The 18413-nt window shown below is 42.7% G+C and overlaps 1 protein-coding gene across 11 annotated transcripts in view; it reads left to right on the top strand.

Annotated features, from left to right (window-relative positions):
• LOC116978992 (ensconsin-like) overlaps positions 1-18413 on the top strand; it is a 77972-nt gene that overhangs the window by 40493 nt on the left and 19066 nt on the right. For 7 of the 11 annotated variants that reach the window (XM_033030343.1, XM_033030338.1, XM_033030341.1 and 4 more), the window contains 3 exons: positions 3371-3522; positions 6775-6974; positions 15578-15831. In XM_033030343.1, coding sequence (XP_032886234.1) covers positions 3371-3522; positions 6775-6974; positions 15578-15831 — 606 coding nt within the window. The remainder of the gene's footprint in view (positions 1-3370; positions 3523-6774; positions 6975-15577; positions 15832-18413) is intronic. The other 4 variants (XM_033030339.1, XM_033030348.1, XM_033030342.1 and 1 more) reach the window with 1 other exon arrangement.

Consider the following 18413-nt stretch of genomic DNA (forward strand, 5'->3'; position numbering starts at 1 on the left):
GAACATGGTACATAATAATCTAGAAGTGGTCTTGCCTAAACTCCGTATAATTGTTTTACGACATCCTCACTGCAGCACTCAAACATCTTGCAATGAAGTTCAACACGCTTCTTGCCTTCCTAACATCTTGCTTCACCATTTGCTTTTAGTGCTTGGTATCCAAGAACTCCTGTCCCTTTGATATTAACTTTTGCCAGTAGGTCCTCCCGTTATCTGACTAAAGTAGATGATTCGCATATATCCCCATTAGACTGCAGCCATCATCTATTTGCCCACTCACTCAATTTGTTGAAATTGCATCCTTGTTATAACTCTCCATCCCACTCAAATTTGTGTCTGTGGCAAACTCATTCAAATTATTGATTGGTATTGTGAATATCTGTGGTGCAAGCACTGTTCCTTGACGTACCCAACTAGTGCGACCAGAGAAAGCAGAGCAATTTTCGGTTCATTACAGGATATTTTCAGTAAACAGATGAGCTGTTAAAATACTGAAAATCCCAATGCAACCTGTTCAGTTATTCGAGCAGTTAAACCGTCATAAAGAACTCTGATAGGTTTGTCAAAGATGATTTCCATTTCATAAATCTGTTGACTGTAATCTTTGCTTTTGTTTTAAGTGTCCTGTTCTCACATCCTTCATAATATGCTCTAATGTTTTTCCTACTCCATAATTTTCTGTTTCCCTTTTAAACCACGGGGTTACTTTGCCGCACTCTAAGCTGCACGGAACGTTCTGTAACCAGCTGAAATTTGGAAGGTGACGACAGAGGTATCCACAGTTTCCATGCCTGCTGCTTCAGATACCTTGGATGCAGATCATCAGGCGCTTGGGGGTTATCAGTTTTCTCACCATGCAGTATTTTAAAATTTAATTTCCCCTTTTCGTTTAACCAACATGTTTTCATACTTATTTCCAGTTATTCATATGATGGAATATTTGAGAAGATAATTAAGTAAATGTGGACGCAGCTAATAAAGGAAATGTTATTGGTAACTGTTAGAACTGATCAGTGAGCTGCAGTTTGCAGCATCTGCCCGAGTCATTACCTGCTCCTGTGGACTGCATCCCCGGCACATAAATCTTGTATTTTCCCTCTTACAGATGCGGAAAGACTCTACCTTCTCCATTCCCTGCTTATGTTTCATAATTGCAGTATTTACTTTTCTTTCAGATGATACGAATTATTAGTTAAATGTGAAAATTGGAGAGGAAAAACATGTTTTGAATTGTGAATCTCTGCTTTGTTTTATAGTTTCATGCTGGTATGGCGTTAATGCATTCCCAGAGACATTTGGTTCCAATATGTTTTACTGCATGTTATATGGGCTCAAACCTGAGTAACTGAGTTGCCGTCAGTGCTTCCTTAGGCCCAGCTGTATGGAATGAGCATATGGCTTTCTTATGCACAAAGGTTTTCAGTGTATCTGCCATCTGTCTGAATATGGATGGTAGACACAAAATGCTGGAGCAACTCAACGGGACAGGCAGCATCTCTGGAGAAAAGGAATGGGTGACGTTTTAGGTCGAGACCTCCCTTCAGACCCTTCTTCAGACTTCAGTTCAGTCTGAAGAAGGGTCTCGACCCGAAACGTCACCCTTTCCTACTCCAGAGATTCTGCCTGTCCCGCTGAGTTACTCCAGCATTTTGTGTCTCCTTCAATTTAAACCAACATCTGCAATTCTTTCCTACACATCTTTCTGAATATTCTGATCTGATATGCCACCCCTCTTTTTAAAAATCGTTTTGCTTCTTTTTTCATTTCGGATAGAAGACAGATCGCCTTAATGCGTGTTTAGTCCAAGCTCTGTTACTTTGTTAAAATGGCTTCCCCCCCTCCCACCTGGCATTCTGTAGTTTGTAGCAGGAGGTAAATGCATGTGCCTTTGGAACTCAGCCTGATAGTAATCTGATCCAGCCTGATGTAGTCACTTTCTCCCCTGAGTCTTCATCTCTGTCTGGCCTGTAATCTGATCCTCGGCAGGCTAATGGCGTTCCTTCAGAATGTTTAAAAATATTCCTTTCAAATAGTTTCATTACAGGAAATAACATTTGCAAAAAAACCCGTTTAAGCTGGAAAAGGCATTTATCAGTCTATGTTCACTGATGTTCCACCGTTAGCTGCCATTCTTTATTTTTATTTCATATTTTTAAGATCCAAAACTAATGCATGAAAATTAATCAGATTTACCTGCATAGATTCCATTTCTCTCTGACTTCTTGTTCAAATACCTGTCCAGATACCTTTTAAATATTGTTACTGTTCCTGCCTCTGTCACCATCTCCGGCGGTTCATTCCAGATGCCAATTACTCTGTGTATGAAATAATTGCCTCTCAGATCCTGTTTAAACCACCTCCCTCTCACCTTAAACCTATTCCCTCTAGCTTTGGACACCCATATCATGCGCAGCACACTTTGGCCATCTATTCAATCTATGCCTCTTAATTTTATATACTTCTGCCGTGTCACCTCTCAGCATACCCTGCAGAGAAAACGCACCCAACCTAACTATCCAGTCTTTCTTTATACCTCAATCTCTCCAATCCATGCAAGATCCTTGTGAATTGTTACCATGAACTGTAACTTAATCACATCCTTCCTATTGTGTGTATCTGACTCTTCTAAATTGCAACCTAGTAGAAATATTAGTTAAGGAGATTGGAGTAGATCTGCCAAGATCTTTGCTCTACAGTGCACTCATCTTGGAGGTTAATTTGATTTGTTATTCTGATCTGTGTTTGATGTCTTTTTGATGTTTGGATGCTTTAGTTTTTATTGATCGGAGATCTTCCTTGTTTTTTTTAATGTCTTCAGCATAATTTTAAACCTTTTTTCCAGCTTGGATTTTTAAATTGCTTTACCTATACTGCATGTGACTTTGGCTGTAACATGGAGCCCAACTCTTATACAAACAGTTCAGCTGCTTATTTCTTCCTTGGGGTAGAACTTCTTGAACTGGAATGATTAGAAGCTGTCTTGGGAGGAGTGCATGGTAATGCGCACAAAGGGCTACATCAGTTGCATGTCCTCAGTGAGAGCTTCAATGGTTATTCACTCATTGTGAAGTTAGCATTGAGCTTTTCATTCAACTATATGGCGATCCTGCAATTTAACATTTAAATATCACTACTCGCTGTTCACAGGGTGACATGGATCACTTTAGTTCTTGAAAGCAAGTTCTCTAATTGCACTTTAATGTCCTGTTTCTTATCTGAATTACTAATCATAGCTTGGTATTTCTGCTGATATTAAAATGTGGCGGTGTACACTTGGCATTTCATTTGTCCTAATGTACGCAATTTCTTTCTCTTCTCCACTTTTTCTTGGACTTTTCTTGCTTTCATGCTTCATATTCTAACTTTTTAGAGTCTCATCTCTGTCCTCGTTCAGCTTCAGCTGGCCCTGTGAGTTCCCCCATCAATCCAGCCAACAAGCCTTTGCGTAGCCGCAGTTCTGATCGGCAGAAGTCGATGCCAGGCGCCGATGCTGGAGTACTAACATCGGGCGAGACCACACAGGTACGTCTGTGGGGAAGTGTCGCGCTGCCGTAACTCAAAGCATTTCTATGTGGCCGATGTTCATGCTGTTCATAAACTTCATTAAACTTTGAGTTACTGAGGAAGTTCAGCCAATATCAGACTTTATGGGTCAGCAAGTAAATATGAATATGAATTTCTGTAGCCACTTTATAAATTCCCACTGTTCCAAATTAACTTTGAGAGTATTACAGCCAGTGCAGTGCTTGTGAAATGTAGCCATTGTTATGGCCCTGTCTCACGGTGCGAGTCCACCCACAAGTGATCCTGAGTTTAAAACAAATCAAACTTGTGGTAATCACGTAGAATTAACGTAGCGGGAACGTCGGAACTCGTAACGCTAACGTCAGGTACTCGGGAAACGTATTAACTAGTGAAAATCTTTCAACATGATGAAAGATTTCCACAAGTCAAATTTACTCTTGAAGTAAACATTTTTAACTTTTAAACTCGTTGTAAGAACGTAGTAGCCTGTGAGTTTACCGTAGTGACTCGTGAGTCTACCGTGGGCACTCTTTAACTCAGCAGGCCAGGCAGCATCTCTGGCGAGAAGGAATGGGTGACGGGATGACGTTTATAAAATTCTGCTGCGTCTTTGTGTTACTCCAGCACTGTGTTCACTTTTTGTCAACTAGCATCTGCCCTTTCTTGTGTATGACATTATTTGTATCCGTGGCAGTTGATTGTCGCTCCCTTCAGTTTCCCAGGGGGTCGGGACGGGACTGGAGTTGGGCGGGAAAGGTGGGGTGGGGGGGGGGGGAAGAAAAAATATATGAAACACCTAAAACGGACAGCAGAGATGTCTTTGCTATACCGCTACAATAATTTTCACTTCAAGAGTAAATTTGACTCGTGGAAATCGTCCATCATGTTGAAAGATTTTCACGAGTTAACAGGTTTCCAGAGTACCTGCCGTTAGCGTTACGAGTTCCGACATTCCCGCTACGTTAATTCTACGTGATCACCACGAGTTTGATTTGTTTTAATCTCGGGATCACTCGTGGGTGGACTCGCACCGTGAGACAGGGGTTTTAGTTTAGGCAGAAAAGTCTCTGAGGGAGAAATTAACGAGCAGACAATTGCTTTGTTAATATTGGTTGTGGAATAAATATTGATTGGCAAGTGGAAGAGCTCCTCTGCTCTACGAAGGGTGTCATAGCATATATGGCATCTATTGGAGAAGGTATACAGGATTTTATCTGAAGGACAATTCAGTACAGTGCTTCCATTGATGGGATATAAATCAAAGGCTAGAACATAGCTGAAGGTTGGCATAGGCACTGTGTGTGGGCTTTAAAGATCTGTTCCTGTACCATATGATTCCGTGAAATTTTACCTTTGTACGATAATATAAGCTCAGAAATAAGGTTAGTGCTGGGTGGCAATGTGAACTGTGAAGAGGATGTTAGGAGGTTGCAGGGTGACCTGGACAGGTTGAGTGAGTGGGCAGATGCGTGGCAGATGCAGTATAATATAGATACTGGCCCTGCTGAGTGCCCCCCATCCCCCCTGGACTGTCTCCCTCAGATGGTCACGTCGCAGTTTATTATTATATATTTTTTTTTTACATCGGTTGGAAGCTGCATACCAAATCTCGTTGCACTGATATGCAATGACAATAAAATATATTATTATTATTATTATAAATGTGAGGTTATCCACTTTGGTGGGAAATACAAGGGGGCAGATTATCTCAATGGGGTTAGGTTAGGTAAGGGGGAGGTGCAGCGAGACCTGGGTGTCCTTGTACACCGGTCACTGAAAGTTGGCGTGCAGGTACAGCAGGCAGTGAAGAAAGCTAATGGAATGTTGGCCTTCATAACAAGAGGATTTCAGTATAGGAGTAGAGAGGTTCGTCTGCAGTTGTATAGGGCTCTGGTAAGACCACATCTGGAGTATTGCATACACCTTTGGTCTCCTAATTTGGGGAAGGACATCCTTGTGATTGAGGCAGTGCAGCGTAGGTTCATGAGATTGATCCCTGGGATGGTGGGACTGTCATATGATGAAAGATTGAAAAGACTAGGCTTGTATTCACTGGAGTTTAGAAGGATGAGGGGGATTCTTATAGAAACTTATAAAAGGACTGGACAACCTAGATGCAGGAAAAATGTTCCCAATGTTGGGTGAATCCAGAACCAGGGGCCACAGTCTTAAAATAAAGAGGAGGCCATTTAAGACCAAGGTGAGAAAATACTTTTTCACCCAGAGAGTTGTGAATTTGTGGAATTCCCTGCCACAGAGGGCAGTGGAGGACAAATCACTGGATGGATTTAATAGAGAGTTACAATTACAATACCGTTTATTGTCATTTGAACCTCAAATGAAGTTCAAACAAAATTTTGTTTCTGTAGTCATACAACAAGAAAAAACAATTTTACAAGACACACAACAAACTCAATTCACACAAACATCCATCACAATGAATCTCCTCCTCACTGTGATGGAAGGCAAAGTCTTGTCTCTCCCCTGCTCTCCATCCTCTCCCGATGTTAAAGCTCTAGGGGCTAGTGGAATCAAGGGATATGGGGAGAAGGCAGTCACGGGTTATTGATTGGGGACGGTCAGCCATGATCACAATGAATGGTCGAAGGGCCGAATGGCCTCCTCCTGCACCTATTTCTTATGTTTCTATTAAAAGGGAAGTTGAGGTGGGTAGGTGACGAGCAGAAGGAGGAGGTCAAAGTCAAGAATGCAACATTTACCAGAGAGTAGATATTCTAGATTTAGAATGTCTGGAGTGAGGCTGATGGGTGTCAAAAGTCAAGTCAAGAATGTTTCATAATCATATATATACTGACAGCAGAACAATAAAATTCTTGCTATGACATAACAGGCCTGTAATTGCAAACAATAACACACAGATAATATATAATCAAAATAAAATAAATCAATAACTATAATACTAGGTGTACATAATTGTGCAAAAACTAGTCCATAATCTACACAGTCTGACACAGACCACATAAGTCATATTTGCTGAGGTTAGTGTTATGTAGTGTTCAAGAGCCTGATGGTTACTGAGAAGAATGTGTTGTTGAACCTGATGGTTATGGTTTTCAGACTCTACCACATTTCCGTTGATAGTAATGAGATGAGAGCAGGGCCAAGGTAGTGTAGGTATTTGATGTTGTCTGTGTTTTTGAGGCAGTACCTCCTTTAGTTCCCTTCATTGGTGGAAGGAGAGTTTATTACATGACATAATGGTAAATGATTTTTGTTTAAAATTAACAGAACCAAGTCAAAGAAAAGCGCCCTTCATCTCCTGGTTCTACATCAAGCCGTAGACGTTCTCCCTCTCCAAATATAGCAAAGAGACCTGTGTCACCTTCGACTACAGGAACCCAGAGACCCCCTTCACCATCGACCACAGGAGTAGGAAGATCCCCATCACCGACAACAGTCAAGAGATCAAGTTCGCCGTCAACAGTCAAGTAAATATTCTACATATTAAGAAATTAATTTCTAATGTATAAATATTGCTCTGCTCTCCAGGTATCTTATAATTCAATGAGCAGATGGAGCTAGTGGGTTTGGAATGTCAGGGGTAATGGCTGGACTTTATCAGTTAATCCCTTTAACATGCAAGGAACAGTACAACATGGGAACAGGCCCTCAGCCCACAAGGTCTGTGCCAACCATGATGACAATTTAGAGTAATAGCATAAACGGGCACATTGGCCCCACCAATGGTTCAATCATACTTTATTGTCACATGTACCAAATAACCTATTGAAATTAATTTTTGCATACAGCTTAGTACGTATAACTATATAGGCACATCTTGGATGTTGTACATGTATAAAAATAGCACACTGAGACAGAATACAAGAGTAGACAGATTTTATGCCATTTTCAAGTCCCAGTTGTAAGTGCAGAGGTTGTTAACTTGACCGTGAAGGCCCTTTGTCCTGGCTGTGCTGCAGGGTTGGTCTGGTCAAACCTGGCATTTCTGATCCTCCCCTGCTGCTACTCCGCTTCGTGCAGCTGCAGGTTATGTCCTGTCTGTGCACCTGGCCTCTTGGTGTGACGCCTAGTCCAGTCAAGCCTCTGGCTGCTGTAGGCCCTCCAGCGGCCCACACCACCGTCAAGGTGCACTGCACTGCCTCCCTCAGCCGGTCCACTTACTGAACCTTTGTTCGGACTCCCTCCTCTCAGGGCGAGCAGGGACCGAACTCAGCGGCTTCCCTCTCCGTCGGGTTCTCAGTTCCAGGGCGGGCGAGTCAGGACTCCTGTCAGTGTTTGGCTGCGGCACGCCAGGATCCTTCTCGCAGAGTCCTCACCGACCACCAATCACACGTTCATACCAGTTCTATATTATCCCACTTTGTCATCTGCTTCCTACACACTAAGGGCAATTTACAGAGAGCAGTTGGCCTACAAACCCACACATCTTTGGGATGTAGGGAGGAAACCGGAATGCCCGGAGGAACAAACACAGACAGCACCCGAGATCAGGATTGAACCAGGGTGTCGGAAGCTGTGACGAAGCAGCTACACCACTCCACGGCCCTCAAAGGAATGGGGTTTTTTTTTCTCTCCAATGTGGCCCAACTAATGTTTTTTTATAACTGCAACATTCATTCCTGACTCTTTGGTCCATTCCCTGGCTCATGAAGGCAAGCAAACCAACTTCAGCAAACTATGGACTTGCATCCAAAGATCCCTCTGTACATCTCTGCTCTTAAGGGTGGTCCTGCCATTCACTGTGAACTTTCCTCTTGCATTTGATCTCCCAAAGTGTAACCCCTCACTCGTCTGGATTAAACTGCACCTGCCATTCCTTCACTTGTTTCTAATTGAACTATCCCGTTGCATTCTTTGACTACCTTCCTGACTATCCACAACTCCACCAATGGTTGTGTCGTGTGAAAACTTACACTTTAATTTTCGGCCAGATTATTTGTATCAAAAACAGATCCCAGTATTGATTCTTGTGGAACGCCACTGGTCACAGACTTCTGATCATACCGACACCTTCAGTCTGGTATGGCCAAGACAATTTTGCATCTGATATATCAACTCGCCATGGATCACATGTGAGTTATTCGTCTGGATTAGCCTAAGATAGGGGACCTTGTCAAATGTTTTATTAAAGTCCATAGAGATGACATCCACTGCACTCCCCTTAGCAGTCATCTCGACCACTTCCTCAAATGTTCCCTCATCTCCATCTGCTCGAACTTGAACTTATTAGCTTGCTTTGAAAGCTCTGTTGAAGGGTTATCCATTTGAAACACTTGCTTTCCTATCCAAGGATGCTGTGCCCTGCTCAGCATTTCCTGCACTTTCTCATTTTATTTAACTTTTACAATATCTATGTTTTTTAGTTTCCAGAAAATGGCATTAGATTTACAATTAAAACACAAAATACTTATGCTATAACACCAGGATAAGCTCTCAACTAAAAAAACCAAGCCCAAAGCCAAAGTATTATCTAACTATCTAACTAAATATACCAACTTGCAATAAATAACTCTGTATGCAAAAAACAGCTGCCTACATATTAACTACAGTGCCCTCCATAATGTTTGAGATAAAGACCCATCATTTATTTATTTGCCTCTGTACTCCACAATTTGAGATTTGCAATAGAAAAAATCACGTGGTTAAAGTGCACATTGTCAGATTTTAATAAAGGCTATTTTTACACATTTTGATTTCACCATGTAGAAATTACAGCAGTATTTATATAGTCCCCCCATTTCAGGCACCATAATGTTTGGGACACATAAATGTCATGTAAATGAAAGTAGTCATGTTTAGTATTTTTTTGCATATCCTTTGCATGCAATGACTGCTTGAAGTCTGATTCATGGACATCACTCTGGTGATGCTTTGCCAGGCCTGTTTTGCAGCCATCATTAGCTTATGCTTGTTTTGGAGCTTGTTTTGGAGGGGCTAATCCTCTTCAGTTTTCTCTTCAGCATATAAAAGGCTCTCAGCACCTAGTCTTTCCTCCAATCTTTCCATTACCTTTGCAAACTTTTATTGCTGTTTATCAACCTGAGGACTAAAGTTGTGCCTATGAAAGTCAAATAAGCCATTATGAGAACTGTTATACATTATACTGTTATACATTAACCAAACCTTTCGCTTACCAAAATCAACTGTTTGGATCTAATTAAGAAGAAAGAAAGCACTGGTGAGCTTATTATCGCAAAGGGACACTAGCAGGCCAAGGAAGACCTCCACAACTGATGACAGAAGAATTCTCTCTAAAATAAAGAAAAATCCCCAAACACCTGTCCGACAGATCAGAAACACTGTTCAGGAGTCGGGTGTGGATTTGTTAATGACCACTGTCCGCAGAAGACTTCATGAACAGAAATACAGAGGCTACACTACAAGATGCAAACCACTGGTTATCCGCAAAAATAGGATGGCCAGTTTACAGTTTGCCAAGAAGTACTGTATTTCGCGGCAATGAAGACGCACATGCGTCGAAGAAGCACCCCCACTTTGAGTTGCTAACTTTTGAATAAAGGCTGGCGGGACAGGATCAAGGGCTTGATTTAGTCCAGGGGTTAGTAACCTTTTTAGCATAGGGGCCAGGACCCATGTATGTGAGCAGATGGAGGGCCACATCTATTGCCAGAGTTAATAAATGGAGGTAATAATACATACTAACTAAATTAGTAATTGGTAATAATACATACTCGTAATACATAAATAATCGCCTGATCTGAACCCAATTGAGATGGCTGCAATACAGGCCTGGCAGAGCATCACCAGAGAAGACACTCAGCAACTGGTGATGTCCATGAATCGCAGACTTCAAGCAATCATTGCATGCAAAAGATATGCAAAAAAATACTAAACATGACTACTTTCATTTACATGGCATTGATGTGTCCCAAACATTATGGTGCCCTGAAATGGGGGAACTATGCATTATAGCTGTAATTTCTACATGGTGAAACCAAAATGTATAAAAATGGCCTTGAATAAAATCTGACAATGTGCACTTTAACCACATGATTTTGTTTTAATATTACAAATCTGAAATTGTAGATTACAGAGGCAATTTTGGAGGGCACTGTACATGACCCGCCTCCATGCACCACAGGTCCCTCCAGCTAAGCCTTCACTTTTCTACACTTTCTCAGTTCATCCACTGTCCCTGCTTAACCTGAGTTACTGCCCTTGTACATCTAACTGCTTCCTGCTGACGAAATACCTGCTCGACAACCAATTTCCTCCTCGCTGTTGGACCTGCCTTACACCACACTGCCTTCCCTATGCTGAGCCTAAAGCTTTCTTTCCCTCGCTGCACCCTACCTACAATGTCTGTCTACCTCAGTGCTGCTTGTGCTTCTACTGCCTGCTTTCAATTCCACTTCCTCCCTCTAGTTACACTTGGCACCAGATTACTAACAAAGGTATCCTTGCTCCCTGATAATTGCAACCTCACTTTAGCACATTTTAACTCCTCTGTTAGGCTAGACAATGGTAAATGGAGAATACCTTTCCCAATTAAAGCCACATTACTGAGTCACTGAGGAACTCTTAACCATTTCCAAATATATGAACTATCCAATCTCTCTAACTTTTTTCCACCTTAGAAACTGGCACCTAATATACTGTCAATGGACACATCAATCTAGGAAATAGCCCAAACTGTAAACACCACAACTTCAACTTAGCTAGAAGCCCTGACTTCTCTATCCTTTACTGAAAGGATAAAGTTACTGAACCTGTTCAGTGTCATCCAACTTCCTGTTATACCACCTCTCCAAACTTTTAACTGGTTTCTCCATTATAGACGAGATTTCTTCTTCATCTGCATAAAACATTTTCTCTACTGCCTTTCCTCTTGCCAAATTAATACTCTGTGATTTACTAGGTTTAATCTTCAATCAAGCCCATTTAAGATTATAATGTATCTTCTCTAATAACCTTCTTGTACAAGCTTATGGCCACCAAGGTCATATCATCCATATAGGCCCTGATTGGAGGGAGGTGCAGTCCGTCCTGCCGTCTCTCCGCATTGATAACCCACCGTGATGCTCGAATCACATAGAAACAGAAGAAACATAGAAACATAGAAATTAGGTGCAGGAGTAGGCCATTCGGCCCTTCGAGCCTGCACCGCCATTCAATATGATCATGGCTGATCATCCAACTCAGTATCCCGTACCTGCCTTCTCTCCATACCCTCTGATCCCCTTAGCCACAAGGGCCACATCTAACTCCCTCTTAAATATAGCCAATGAACTGGCCTCGACTACCCTCTGTGGCAGGGAGTTCCAGAGATTCACCACTCTCTGTGTGAAAAAAGTTCTTCTCATCTCGGTTTTAAAGGATTTCCCCCTTATCCTTAAGCTGTGACCCCTTGTCCTGGACTTCCCCAACATCGGGAGCAATCTTCCTGCATCTAGCCTGTCCAACCCCTTAAGAATTTTGTAAGTTTCTATAAGATCCCCTCTCAATCTCCTAAATTATAGAGAGTATAAACCAAGTCTATCCAGTCTTTCTTCATAAGACAGTCCTGACATCCCAGGAATCAGTCTGGTGAACCTTCTCTGCACTCCCTCTATGGCAATAATGTCCTTCCTCAGATTTGGAGACCAAAACTGTACGCAATACTCCAGGTGTGGTCTCACCAAGACCCTGTACAACTGCAGTAGAACCTCCCTGTTCCTATACTCAAATCCTTTTGCTATGAAAGCTAACATACCATTCGCTTTCTTCACTGCCTGCTGCACCTGCATGCCCACTTTCAATGACTGGTGTACCATGACACCCAGGTCTCGCTGCATCTCCCCTTTTCCTAGTCGGCCACCATTTAGATAATAGTCTGCTTTCCTGTTTTTGCCACCAAAATGGATAACCTCACATTTATCCACATTATACTGCATCTGCCAAACATTTGCCCACTCACCCAGCCTATCCAAGTCACCTTGCAGTCTCCTAGCATCCTCCTCACAGCTAACACTGCCCCCCAGCTTAGTGTCATCCGCAAACTTGGAGATATTGCCTTCAATTCCCTCATCCAGATCATTAATATATATTGTAAATAGCTGGGGTCCCAGCACTGAGCCTTGCGGTACCCCACTAGTCACTGCCTGCCATTGTGAAAAGGACCCGTTTACTCCTACTCTTTGCTTCCTGTTTGCCAGCCAGTTCTCTATCCACATCAATACTGAACCCCCAATGCCGTGTGCTTTAAGTTTGTAAACTAATCTCTTATGTGGGACCTTGTCGAAAGCCTTCTGGAAGTCCAGATACACCACATCCACTGGTTCTCCCCTATCAACGCTACTAGTTACATCCTCGAAAAATTCTATAAGATTCGTCAGACATGATTTACCTTTTGTAAATCCATGCTGACTTTGTCCAATGATTTCACCACTTTCCAAATGTGCTGCTATCCCATCTTTAATAACCGACTCTAGCAGTTTCCCCACTACCGATGTTAGACTAACTGGTCTGTAATTCCCCGTTTTTTCTTTCCCTCCCTTCTTAAAAAGTGGGGTTACGTTTGCTACCCGCCAATCCTCAGGAACTACTCCAGAATCTAAAGAGTTTTGAATCACGAGCTCCATCACCATTGGAAACGCTAACGGGGAAATAGTACACCCTGCCATCATGCCCATCTCTAGTCCCTGCCATGCTGTTGTAAAGTCTGCTGTATTAATACATTCGGACATCTTGGAAATATGCTTTCACTAAATTTATTATTGATCCTGGAACTCTAAAGAAATCAAAAGCACTCCAAATAAGACTATGTGGCACAGATCCAAACGCATTTGCCAGGTCCAAAAACAATACATGCGAATCTCTTCTCTCGAGCTTGGCTGTCTGAATCTGGTGTCATATTACACTAATATGTTCTAAGCAACCTGGGATTCCTGCTTTCTGCAGTGTGGTATCTATTAACCTGTTCCTTTCTAAATAACGTGCCAGCCTCTGTGCCAATATACTAAAGAAAATATTGCCTTCTATATTTAGGAGACATATGGGCCTAAACTAACTTAACTGAAGACTCCCTGCTTCCCCCAAACTATTCGCAAGAGCCTCCACAAGAATCTAAGCACATTGGGTGCACTTTTATATAACCGGTAATGGACTCCATTCGGCAGTACTTCTATTGTGAGAGATAACAAACCATTTCTCTCCAATGAACTCGAACACTTTTTTTGAATCGAACATTTCTCTCTAATCGAACTCGAACAGATTTGAATCCCTAGATAATTCTACCAAGTGCACCGACATCCTTAAATCTGTTATCCGTGCTGTCTCCGACAAAATTGTCATCACTGTTGAAGATGTCAGGAAAACATTTCAGCGTACAAATACAAGGAAAGCTGCTGGATTGAGCACTTTCCTCTTGTGGAACTTTGCAACACAGCTGTCTCCAGTGTGGCAACAAATCTTTCAGGCCTCTGTTATGGGAAACTTCGCATATAAAACCTTTGCCCAAGAATACATGTCCCAAAGAATATAAGGATTTCAGACCCATAGCCCTTACATCGGTGATTATGAAATCTCTAAATTTTGCTCCGACATTTCATCAGCACAACAAAAAATAAACTCAACCCATATCAATTTGCCTATAAGCAGGGCTGTTGCACAGAAGATGCTGTTGCCTCCTTAGTTCATATTATCTCTAAACACTTAGACAAACCCGACACCTATGCAAAAGCCTTTTTTCTAGATTTTTCGTCAGCTTTCAACACAATACAAGCAGACATTTTGGTGTCAAAAATGGTTCAGCATGAACTAAATCCCTATCTGATTCACTGGTATGCTTCCTTTCTCACTAACAGAGTACAGATCGTAAAGGTGAATAAAACCCTTTCAACTGCCATCACAACCAATGTCGGGGCCCCCCAGGGTTGTTTGAGTTCAGCTATGCTGTTTACCTTTTATACTGATTTTCGTACAGATACACCGAATCAATATATTCTAAAGTACTCAGATGATAGTTCTATTATCTCTGTTAAGTAACTTAGACAACCCCGGGCTGCACCAACTTGGCGTGAACAAATTGGTCAAGAGGACTGAAAATATTGTCCTTGAGATTAACACAAAGAAAACAGAAGAGATTGTATTTGGCTCACCATCTGACTCATAAAGTTTCACTTGTTACCAATAATGAAAAAATCAAGCAGGTGTCTTCATTTAAATACTTGGGGGTGATGATAGACTATCAGTTATCATGGAATAACCACAATGATAAGATTTGCAATAAGACAAAACAAAGAATCTTGTTTCTCCGCTGACTAAGATCATCGGAGCAAGTAAACAAATCCTTTTATTATTTTTTACTGCCCTGATAATGAGTGTTTTGCAGTATTGTAACACTCCATGGTACAAGAGTCTGTCTACTTCTAAATCAAAACTGCTCCAACAAATAAAAAATGCTCAAAGATTGTAGGTCAACCACTACAAAAATTGTATCTATCATCCTACCTTAAAAACATACTAAGGATGGCCATTAACATTTCCTCTGACACCAACCATTTTCTGAATAGTGAGTACAATTTGTTACCATCAAACCGGAGATGTAGGGTTCCAAAATGTAATAAGGTTAGAATGAGGAGCTCTTTTGTGCACCAGTCAATCCTTGAACTAAACACGGCGCTTAATCCCAGATCAAACGTACGCTAACGGGCCATAAATGTGGTCTTCTGTTATTGTAATGTCTTGTCGAATGTGGGTATTTTGGGATCCTGTCTTGATATCTTGATGCGTGTCTTCTCTCACCCCTCTTGTCTTTTTTGTGATGCTGTAAATGGAGCTTCTGTGATGCAAAACAAATTTCCCCCATTTCTTCCCCTAGTGGATTTTAACAAAAAGGTTTTTGCTACAAGTTTGTTGTTACTGCGAGCTAAATATACTGAAAGCTGTATAATTATATAATTATAATCACATATCTTATTTGCATTATAGCAGAACTACCTTTCAATCTCACTGTTTTGGAAATGCCATTGTTAAATTGTAATTTTGCTCTGTGGTATAATAGTGACACTTTTTCAATATTAAGTATGTGTTTCTGATGTTTATTGATATTTGATTTTATTTGACTTAGATCAAGTCCAAAGAGCCGTCCTCCTTCTCCCAGCACGTTTAGGCAGCACCCTCCGTCCCCGACATCTGTCCGTAAGCCTCTGCAGCGACTCCCTACTGCTGTGCACCGACTCCCTACTGCTGCCACTGGAGCAACTTTAACCAAAAAGAAAACGGAGAAAGAGGAAAAACCAAAGCAGAAATCAGAAGTTACCGGTGCAGAGAAAGATTCCTCCGTAACATCCAGCAAATCCAAAGATTCTGAGCAGAAACCAGGTACTGTCTACTCAGAGGAGATGCAACAGAAGGAGCCTCGGAGAACAATCAGGCAATGTCTTGTCCACTCCTGAGTCTGACCTTGGGAACCGCAGCACTCCCCTTGGGAATGCCCAAGTAATCGAGTAGCTAGTTATGCTGAGTGGCAGAGTGGGCTGTGAGGGTGCTCCAGAGACATTGGGGATGTGCGAGAGTTTGATGTGATGTTTGGAGGAATATAGCCCTCACTCTCTACCCCCGCCACCCCCACCCCCCTAGGTATATATATACACTAGACCAAGTGCAGACCCGTTGGGTCTGTTCCCCCAACGTGCGGTTGTGGGGGGGGATGCGGCATGCAGCGTCACACACACTATCCCCCCCCCCCGCACTCACGCTAATCACCCTCTTGATATTATATTTATATTATTAATTTGCTTCTTTTACCCCATAACCACCCTATCTACTGACGCATAGCCCCCAACTTGCAGTCACACCTGGGGGGGTGGGGGTAGAGAGTGAGGGCAGACAGAGAAGGGGCAGAGACAGAGAGAGGGGCAAGAGGGAGAGGTGAAGAGAGAGGGTGGGTGAGGGGGGAAAGGAGGGGAGGAGAGAGAGAGGGTGAGGGGGAGAGAGATGGGGTGCTGAGGGGGGTGAGGTGGGGAGCAGGGAGGAGGAGGTAGAGGGGAGGGAAGAGGGTAGGGTGTGTGGAGAGGAGGGGGTTTAGGGGAGGGGGAGGGAGGGGGAGGAGAGAGAGAGAGGGGGAAGGGGGAGAGAGAGGGTGTGCTGAGGGGAGGGGGAGAGGTGGGGAGCAGGGAGAGGGAGGGAACGGGGGAGGGAGGGCCTTTTTACTTCAACCCAAACCCAAACAACCATTTGCAGGCAGTGCTTTTTTACCTCTAACCATATTTTCATTTTCAAACCAAATTAGGGGTTCTCACAGTGCTGTAGACATTTGTCAGTGTCATTCAAAGCTCTGATTGAGGCACACCACTTGCAGAGACTGATTGAGGCACACCACTTGCAGAGACTGATTGAGGCACACCACAAAACTTCCTGGTTTTATAGTCCCTCCAGCGGGGGCAGCAGAGAGAATGGGGAATGTTGTAAAAACATTAATATCTCTGTCAATTTTCACCGACGGGAAAAATCCTCGGCACACATGCAGCGGAGGGGGGCTCTGAGCGAGGTGGCCAAAAATGACGGCCGTAGGTGGCGGCGTACTCTCGGAAACCGCAGCACAGAAAGCCAAAAGCGGTCAAGAACAGAGTTTTAGTAATATAGATATAGTTGAAAGTTAATGTGCAATAAGAGCAAACAATTATGAATTAAAACTCAAAACAAAGTGCTTGTGTACCTCAACTGGTCAGGGGGAGTCGGAGTATGGAGGGTTAGGAGATGAGCAGAGGGGTGGAGTGAAACAGCGTGGCAGGGAGAGTTGGGAGAAGGGTCTTTGCACGGGGGTGTGAGAAGACCTAATAGGGAGGGGAGGGTCAGAGGGGGTTTCTCTGGTTGAGGATTTAATGTTTACAGAAGGCTATGGAAGCCAAGTCAGTGGATATTTTTACGGCAGAGATAGATAATTGATTAGTACAGGTGTCGGAGATTATGGGGAGATGGCAGAATGGGGTGAAGAGGGAGATAGATCAGCCATGATTAAATGGTGGAGTAGACTTGATGGGCCGGATGGTTTAATTTTCCTTCTATTCCTTATGACCATTGGTTTGTAAGCTACCCAAGCGGAATATAAGATGCCGTTCCACCTGTTTGTGTGTGGCCTTACTCTGGCAATAGAGAAGGCCAAGGACAAAAGAGCTCCTGTGGATTTGGAAGCAACAGCAACAAAGAGCAGCAGGTGAAAACACTGATTGGCTCTAGCCCAAGTGGGAGGAGAGTTAGAAGTGAGTCAGAGGTGCAGCAGGCAGTGAAGAAAGCGAATGGTATGTTAGCATTCATAGCAAAAGGATTTGAGTATAGGAGCAGGGAGGTTCTACTGCAGTTGTACAGGGTCTTGGTGAGACCACACCTAGTGTATTGTGTACAGTTTTGGTCTCCTAATCTGAGGAAAGACATTCTTGCCATAGAGGGAGTACAGAGAAGGTTCACCAGACTGATTCCTGGGATGTCAGGACTTTCAAATGAAGAAAGACTGGATAGACTTGGCTTGTACTCACTAGAATTTAGAAGATTGAGTGGGGATCTTATAGTAACTTATATAATCTGTCTCTTGTGATGGAGACACAACAAGAAAGGGGAGAGAGGTGTCTGAGATAGTCCAGGTGGTAAAGTTGATGAAATCAGCAAGGTCTGCATTGACGACCGTTCGCGACTCCTCAGCCTGCTCGTCCTTTCCTGTAAAATAATTCTTGTATTTCATTGGGGTCCCCACTTTTCTAAAGTCTGGAGAATACAGGACCATTTGACAATCTTCAGTATGGAAATCCCTCAGAAATCGATCTGAACCTTTCTCGAGTATATTCCTCCTTTGGAAAGGAGGCCAAACCTGTACATAATATTCCAGCTTTTAACTCACAAGCATCTTGTGTAATTTCTGCATATGCTTTGTAATTATGCATTTTTGCACAGACCTTTTCACTATCTTA

This window comes from Amblyraja radiata, chromosome 12 (genome assembly GCF_010909765.2).
Source record: "Amblyraja radiata isolate CabotCenter1 chromosome 12, sAmbRad1.1.pri, whole genome shotgun sequence".
Classification (NCBI taxonomy): domain Eukaryota; kingdom Metazoa; phylum Chordata; class Chondrichthyes; order Rajiformes; family Rajidae; genus Amblyraja; species Amblyraja radiata.